General features: G+C 34.0%; 1 protein-coding gene across 1 annotated transcript; it reads left to right on the top strand.

Moving 5' to 3' along the window:
* Positions 1-345: 345 nt before the first annotated feature.
* LOC107492931 (serine/threonine-protein kinase Nek6) lies at positions 346-5,610 on the top strand. Its single transcript, XM_016114009.3, has 13 exons — positions 346-948; positions 1,349-1,415; positions 2,054-2,119; positions 2,242-2,288; positions 2,869-2,914; positions 3,002-3,082; positions 3,161-3,203; positions 3,293-3,342; positions 3,525-3,606; positions 3,693-3,742; positions 3,835-3,908; positions 4,089-4,140; positions 4,226-5,610. The coding sequence occupies exons 1-13, from the start codon at positions 824-826 to the stop codon at positions 5,423-5,425; spliced, it is 1,983 nt and encodes a 660-aa protein (XP_015969495.1). The 5' UTR covers positions 346-823; the 3' UTR covers positions 5,426-5,610.
* The last annotated feature ends 2,711 nt before the right edge of the window (positions 5,611-8,321 follow it).

Here is an 8,321-nt window from a genome sequence, read left to right as displayed (position 1 = left end):
TAGAAAATTTTTGTGTGATTTTTGTGGTTTATTAAGGTACACACGTACTGTGACATCACAACAGAGCGTGGTAGGAACATTCCATGTTGTGAATGATCTCCTCATGAATCTGCAAACGCAAGCAAAGACTTTTCCTTTTTCTTCCCCTTAGTTTTCTTTTTTGATTTCCCATTACAAATATGTAACCTTTATATTGATTCATGCCCCAATGGGTGGTGGGGGTGGCAGCTATGATTATTGATTACACACTCACCACTATTATTATTTTATATTATATATAAAACAAAATGTGACATATGTTGTCTTTGTTAACATACTTTACTTGACTTTCTTGCCCTTAAACATTCTAGTTCTACGGTTCTACGGTTCTACCCTTCAATCTTTCTCTCTCTTCTTTTCTCTACTTTCTTTTGGGCAAGTCATCAACCTCTCAATTTTCTTGGTGGTGGTGCTTATTCTCTCTCTTTCTCTTTCCTACTAAGTCTTCTTCAGGGGGTAGTTTAGTGTCATAATTGTGGAATGTAAGCTTTACTCATTGTTTCATGTGAAACCTCTTCATGGTTGCTGAAACCCCATTCATTACTCTCCAAAAAACTTTCATTCATTCTCATTCATGGGATATTTACCCCTTCTCTGTTTCACAATTTAATGCTCCTTCATGGTAACGGTTGTGGTTCCTCAATTGTAGCATTTGGAAAGGGGAATAACACTCTTGCAGGAAGACTCAGTTTTTTTTTAATTGGGTTCTTCTCTCTTTAGCAAAATCAGGATCTAGCTGCTGTTTTTTGGGTTGGTTTTTTCTTCTAGCTTCTGGAGTCTTCCAATGGAGACAGATAACAACAGTGAGTCAAAGTCAAAGAAGATGGAAGACTATGAGGTGATAGAGCAAATTGGAAGAGGAGCATTTGGTTCTGCTTTTCTGGTTCTTCACAAGTCTGAGAAGAAGAGGTGAGAACACACAAAAGCCACTGTTTATCTTTTTGTTTTTCTTCAAACAATGCAGTATGAACACTTAGAGAAGGATGAAGATCGTTTTCTCAGTGAAAAATTGGACAACCCCATGAACAAAAATTCAATCTTTTCTTCGAGTTCGGTTGTTTTTTCCTGTAGCTATGATGTGAACTGCCAAACCATGCAACATGAAGGGAAGGAGATTGATTTTTATTTATATAATGGACAACCCAAAATAAAGTTTCATTTTTTTAACTCCCCCTTGTTTCTATTTTCAGATTTTGGTATTTTTAATTGTTAGAATTATGTGAGAAACTGTACCAATTCAGTAGCAGTTAGGTTGTGAAGTCCAATTTGTTATCCATTTTTTTTTCATGGTTTCTTCAATGGCTGGTAGATATGTGCTGAAAAAGATTCGCTTGGCAAAGCAAACTGAGAAGTTCAAAATTACAGCACACCAAGAGGTTGGTCTAACAAATCTTTTCCACCTGATGCATACATGTAATTGTTTTTGTTATAATTTTATTTTAATATGGATTCTAAACTTAATTTGCCTAATTAATTGCACATACAATTCTTTTTCTCCAAATATACCTTTGTTTAATAGTATCATTCAATCTATTTATACTTTACAGCCACAATTTTTAAGTGTTTGCTAGATGATATGTACACAAGTCATGCCAATTTAAATATTCTTTTGGGCTTCTTAGTATCACTATATTTCTCTTCATTAATGTCTATGAACATGCCATAGCTTTTTATGCTTATGTCTTGCTAATGCTACACATGAACCAGTCATCTGAGTATATAGTTATGTAGGTGCTCTGCTGCTCATCATTTTTCAAAGAGTTAACCAAACTTCAAGAGAAGAGAATACTTTTTTCGTGAGTATTATCATTATGCTCACGAAACGTTGAACACCATATGATATGTCATTTTCGTTTAGAGCCAATTGCCATTTTAAGATAGTATTTCCATAAGCATAGGACTTTATTCTTAATAAGTATGAACAGATTCTATCCTAAGAGATTGTATTAAGCTAATTGTGTGATACTTTTTGTCTACTTGCATAAAAATGACACAGTCCATTGTTATGTTACAGATGAATCTGATTGCAAAACTAAATAACCCATATATTGTGGAATACAAAGATGCTTGGGTGGAGAAGGTAGGAACACTTTATACAGATGAAATATTAAGTTTGAAGATTTATTGATATCGTGCACAACTTGTTTCTGATGTTTATCTTCAAACGGACTTGTTTCTAATATTTTTATTTATGATTTGTAGGAGGACCATATATGCATTGTTACTGGCTACTGTGAAGGAGGTGACATGTAAGTAATGATGTGATATCTACATTTAAAATTTTAAATTATTAACATAAAAGCTTTTGCGATTAAGTAGGGATCCAAGAATGGTTTCATAATAACTCTTAGAACATCCTTTCAGGTGCAAGCATACTAGACTTCTAATGTGAACATTAGACTAACTACTATGTTTGAGTGAAATTATACTGAATTTTAGACTGAACTTTTTTCATGGGATCAAAATGCTTTAGTGAATCTAGTTATTCCGGAATGGAGGTGAGTAGTATTGACTATTGAGTGTTAGACTTAGTCATTCTAATTCCATGATTATGATTAAATATTAACATAATTCTTGACCTAAAAAGTTGAGATGTTAGGAAGGATTTAAAACCTAATCTAGGAAATGAACCCTGTTGATTGATGCTGAACTTTCAACAAGAACTAGCTTAAGAACAAATCTATCTATATTTTAAGTTCACAACATTGACAATCTTAATCACACTATAATATTGAAAGAATTTTTTGGTCTAATATATTTTGAAAGATAGGTGAAACATCAATAGTGACTAAGTCCTAATAATGGACCACTGCATTCTTTGTGGAGCAGGGCTGAGTACATAAAGAAATCGCGCGGATCATTTTTCCCTGAGGAGGTATTTAATTAAGTTAATATACTATTCCTTAGTGTTACCTTATCTGGATATTCCTTACCCACTCTGGTCTTGAATGCTCTCCTACAGAAGGTCTGCAAATGGCTCACTCAATTGTTGATAGCTGTGGACTACTTGCACTCTAATCGTGTGATCCATAGAGATCTTAAGGTATCATTTCTTCCCTTATCCCGATTAAAGAAATTTGTCATCTGATGTTTACATTAATGCAACTCCTCCTGGTTTCAGTGTTCCAACATATTCCTCACAAAAGACAATAACATTCGGCTTGGTATGAAGCTTGATCCCTTAAAAGCTCATAACTTTTGGCTTTTACTATGTTGTCCAAATAAATGTATTTATATTGCATGGATCATACAGGTGACTTTGGTCTTGCGAAACGGCTTAATCCAGAAGATCTTGCTTCCTCGGTATTGTTTATATGTTTAATGTTTTCACATTTCTCTAATGCCTTCCTCTAGAAACTTGCTTGTTCTTTATGCTTTTTAGCCTAATATGCTTTAAGTTTGTTAACCAATGTTAAAGATGCTTTACTAAATCTGCTGAAGTGATGTCTGTTTATCAATTGAGCCCTTCTTATATCGTTTCGTAGATTGTTGGAACTCCAAATTATATGTGCCCTGAGCTTCTAGCTGATATACCTTATGGTTATAAATCTGACATGTGGTCGCTCGGTAAGGATCATGGACGCCTTATTCTTATTGACAAAGCCGTATAATATCTGACCTTCTCTAAGAATGATACATCTTTTTATATAAAGGTTGCTGCATGTTTGAGATTGCTGGACACCAACCAGCCTTTCGTGCTCCGGTAAGCACTTGAACTGTCTACTTGAATTTAATTTTATTAGTCGAAATGTAGTCTCCAATAATATGACACTTGAGATTAAATGAATGAAACAGGACATGGCTGGACTTATTAATAAAATTAACAGATCCTCCATTTCTCCATTGCCAATTATTTATTCTTCCACACTGTAAGTAACTACTTCAAACCAGTATCAGTCACACTGTTGTAACTTGTAATGATAATTAATATCATGCACTTTTGATCAATTATTTAAATATTTTTCATTAAAGAGAATATGAAATCATTCAAGCCAAGCAAGCCTTTTCATTATAATGATAACATTTGAAAGCCGACTTGCATGCAACAGGAAACAACTTATTAAGAGCATGCTGAGGAAAAACCCAGAACATAGACCAACAGTGAGTTTCATCTTTAAAGCTAGTCTTGTGTTATAATTTGGATGGAACCAGTGATTTTATTCTGATTTTGCTTCTTTGTTACCAGGCTGCCGAATTGTTACGCCATCCTCTTTTACAGCCTTATGTTCTCCGCTGTCAAAACGCATCATCCAATTTTCTTCCAGTATACCCCATAGTTAACTCAAAGGATAAAACAAAAAGATCTAAAAAATCTAGTGGTGGCAAGGACCAGAGGGACAAAGACACAACATCACCAAATTATTTGGAAAGGATTCATCCGATTGAGGGAAATGGACACTTACAGCCGAGGAATCTTCCAAGTGAGGGAGAGCTAACAGCTTCAACCAGTGCAGAAGACAACCTTGAGAACCGTATGGTTGATCTTACAAGCTATATAGTGGAATCTTCTACTAGTATTAGTGGCTCAAAAGATGGATCAACAACATCAGAATCAACTATTTGTAGTGTGTGTAGGGACCCTGACTTTAAAACTAGGCCTGCAAAGGAAACTGCAAATATTGAAATCACTTCAAAGAGTACACAAGATTCTGTGCATCAAGATCATGAATTTGCTGCTGAACTTCTTCAAAACTTAGAAGGGATTGACATAAATGCTGTTACAACACTAGTTGAAGATGCTTTTTCGGATGACGGTGCTAACAATGCTGAAGCAGATAGAGAAGATGCCAAACTTGAAGACCCGAGGAAATCGGCTTCCAGTGCTGAAGCACAGAGAGAAGATGCCAAACTAGTGGACTCCATGAAATCAACAACTTCCAGTGCAGGCACCAGCAGCACTGGTAAAGATAAGTCCATTGATGAGGAAAGGTTGTTGCTGATTCTGCATCCTGTTAAGGTTGAATGTGGCACCAAATCCGGAACCAGCTTGAAGGAAATCGAAAATCCTGATGCATCGAAGGAAGGCTCACAATTGAACTACTTGTCATCTGAAAGTAATGATGCTCCTCCAGTCAAGGATGAATGCTCCATGCATAAAGATGAAAATGCCAATGCAGTTGATCAGACACTGAATGGCATTTCGTTAAGCACTTCGACAATCAGCGATGAAACAACGAAGTCAGAGTTGGATAGTCCTTCCCAGCAAAGGGCTGAGGCTCTTGAATCTCTGCTTGAGTTATGTGCTCAGCTACTCAAGCAAGATAAGCTCGAAGAGCTTGCGGCTGTGCTAAGACCGTTCGGAAAAGAAGCTGTCTCATCCAGAGAAACAGCAATATGGCTGACCAAGAGCCTTATATCAGCACAGAAGTTTAATCCTGAAAGCTAGTTCCATGAGTGGCTCTTACCACTAATTTATACATTATTGTAAGAAAATATGTATTTTTTTTCTCCAGATTTCAAGAGTTTGATCCTTTGAGACTGCTGCTTGATTGAAGATTGTAGCCCGGAAGATGGCATCTCACATATTGTTTTCTTGGTTAATATAGTAAATGAAATATTTATTTTTGTTTACTGGGATCTGCACTTTGAAACTGTGACTGGTAGAAAATGTTCTGCAAACTCAGCAAAGAAAGAAAATTTTGTGCAGATTGTCCTCCAATGTTTCATTCAACAAATGTATATACACCAATGTTTCTGTACAAGTTTCTAAGCATATTTTTCTAAGTGCATATTACTCTTCAGACACATACTCATTGGAACAAGCTAAAAAGAGACAACAGAGAGGCACCAACCATGGAGCCAACAAGGGGGAAAGGTGTCCAAGGCCTCGCTGCTCGGTCCGGGAGCCCGAGCAGGAATCTCTGTCAAGGTATAGAAGCCAATGCCAAACTCATGGACGTGGAGGGTGCATGTGAGATTTTTCGCGGATTTGCGGTGATAACTTGTTGATGAAGTAACTGGTTTAATGTTTCTTACTGTTGATAAGTGTATTTTGACTATTTCACCCTTACTTTCCATTCCTACTATTTTTGCTTATTACATATGGATGGATGTTTAGTAACATAAATTTAGCTTCAAAATCAGTTCAAATTCAATCAAAACAACGAACAATTAACCACCTTTCTTTTGTTTCTGAAAAAAAAAAAGTGCCTCTAGTGTGGAAAAATAAAAGCTTTAGGTGGTGGGTATTAGTTATATATTGAAAGCTTGAAGAGTTAGTTTATTTGAGAATAAAGTTGAGATATCAGATATTATATTCACCAAAACTCACATTAAAGTTGTTTTATAATATTTATATTCATGTTAAATCGGATTAATGGAAAAAAAAACACCAACTTTCTTTTTGTAAACAAATTGCAGAATGCATCTGCTTTAATCGGGATACACATAATATAACTTCAACATCCTCATAATATTATGAATTAAGAAAGAAAACAAAATACACTTCAACATCAAAATGATGTCTCTATTTGATTACTCTTTTTGGTTCATGCAATTTTCAATACAAATTCCCTTCAATAAAAGCACTTAAAAATTTACTGGTCACCACACTTTTTTTTTTTTACCTACCTTTATCATTGATTCTGATTTTTGACATACATAGTTCAATCATCGTTCAAAATACTTAATTCTGTCTTTTTCTTTTTTTATTTTTATTCTTTAAATATTTCTTGTTACATCTATCAGGTAGGTTTGTTTTTAGAAACTAAAACTAGAAATTGGGACTCAGTATTGTATTTGGTAGTTAGAGATTGAAACTAAAATTTCAGTTTTCGAATACAAAATTTCAGTTCTTTTAGAACCTCTGAAAAATAGGGACATAGGGGATTGAAATTTTTGAGAATAAAGACTAAAATTTTAATAATATTTCTTTTAAAATATACTGTCATTTAACTTTTCAAATTTCAAATCTACCCCTCAATCTCCATATTTATCTTAAACTAAACATAATAGTAAGACATAACTCAGTTCAATATATTTTATACCAAATACAATATAAAAACTTAATTTAGTCTTTTATCTCTCACTCTCCCAGTCTCAATCTTCCTTCTAAATGCAGCTTAATAGAATAGTAGTCAAGAAAATACAAAATAATCCTTGGTTGTGCATGAATGACATTTGACCATCATTCTATTATCCCATCATCTCTTTAGCAAGCAACAAAGACATCACATTTGCATCATAATAGACTTAGCCTTTTCTCAAAGACTAAGCACCGTTGCTATGTCAATGGTGCTTGAAATTGATTTCTCACCATCCTCAATCTTACATGTTTTTAAAATATATTTAATATATGCTAAAAAAAGGAAAAAACTTTATAATTATAAAAGCTTTTTAAGTATACATGTAGATTAATTAAAGTTTCAGAATCATACAAATATTCTCCTTTGGTCAACTTAATGTGATTTATATCTTAATAATAGATAAAACAATTCTTTTTAAGAAATTAATAGCAATGCTAATAAGATTTGATTGGTCTGTAGTAGGGTCTCAAAATCCTTGATCCAAAAGGGATAGTAACATTATGAATTTGATTAATGCTAATAAAATGTACCACTTACCAGCTTGACATGAATGACCTTCTAACACACCCCTCCTCCAAAAATTTCTATATAAACTTCCAACTCTTGACTTTATCATTGGACAATTCAATTCCAACATCACCAATACAATCTTAATTTTTCCAGGTTCTTTCTTCATAACTTTGTTTTAGTAACAAATATTTTTTTTTTGTGTAAGGAAAAAATAATGGCAACAAAATATGGTTTCTTTGGAGCTCAATTTCTCATGGCAGTGATGATTGTGGCCTTGTTTTGTGTGACCAAATCTGTGGCACAAGATTCAGAGATTGCACCTACATCTCAATTGCAGGCTGGATCTGGGCTTTCTTTGCCTCTCTCTGGGCTTGCATTGGGCTTTTCTTTGTTGGCTTCCCTTTTTGCATTAATATGATGCCATGAAACTGGCAAAAAAAAAAAATCATAGAAGAAATACTTGCATGTCTTTTGAACATATTTAATGCGTATTATGTATTAAGAACATTTATTATTACTTATTGTTATTTTTTTATAGAATTTTTAAGAGTATAATAAATAAAAATGATGAGTGGCCACAAATGTTCTTCAAATACGCATTAAGTATGATCTAAAAGCATGTAACTATTTGAATCATTGTTGAAGTTTGCCACATGATTGCTTGGGATAATAACATATTTTTTTCTTTTTATTTTTGTTTTTACTTTAGAATAACGGTTGAGTTATTTTCGTGTGATTTCAATAGAT

The sequence above is a fragment of the Arachis duranensis genome, chromosome 6, assembly GCF_000817695.3.
Source record: "Arachis duranensis cultivar V14167 chromosome 6, aradu.V14167.gnm2.J7QH, whole genome shotgun sequence".
In the NCBI taxonomy this organism is placed as follows: domain Eukaryota; kingdom Viridiplantae; phylum Streptophyta; class Magnoliopsida; order Fabales; family Fabaceae; genus Arachis; species Arachis duranensis.
This window is presented reverse-complemented; position numbering and strand designations above follow the sequence as displayed.

Bases quoted from the DNA above. Each gene is read 5' to 3' on its own strand.
- LOC107492931 (XM_016114009.3), top strand. From the start codon at position 824: ATGGAGACAGATAACAACAGTGAGTCAAAGTCAAAGAAGATGGAAGAC. The intron at 3,204-3,292 runs GTATGAAGCTTG...TGGATCATACAG, and splicing joins AGACAATAACATTCGGCTTG to GTGACTTTGGTCTTGCGAAA. The intron at 4,141-4,225 runs GTGAGTTTCATC...CTTTGTTACCAG, and splicing joins ACCCAGAACATAGACCAACA to GCTGCCGAATTGTTACGCCA.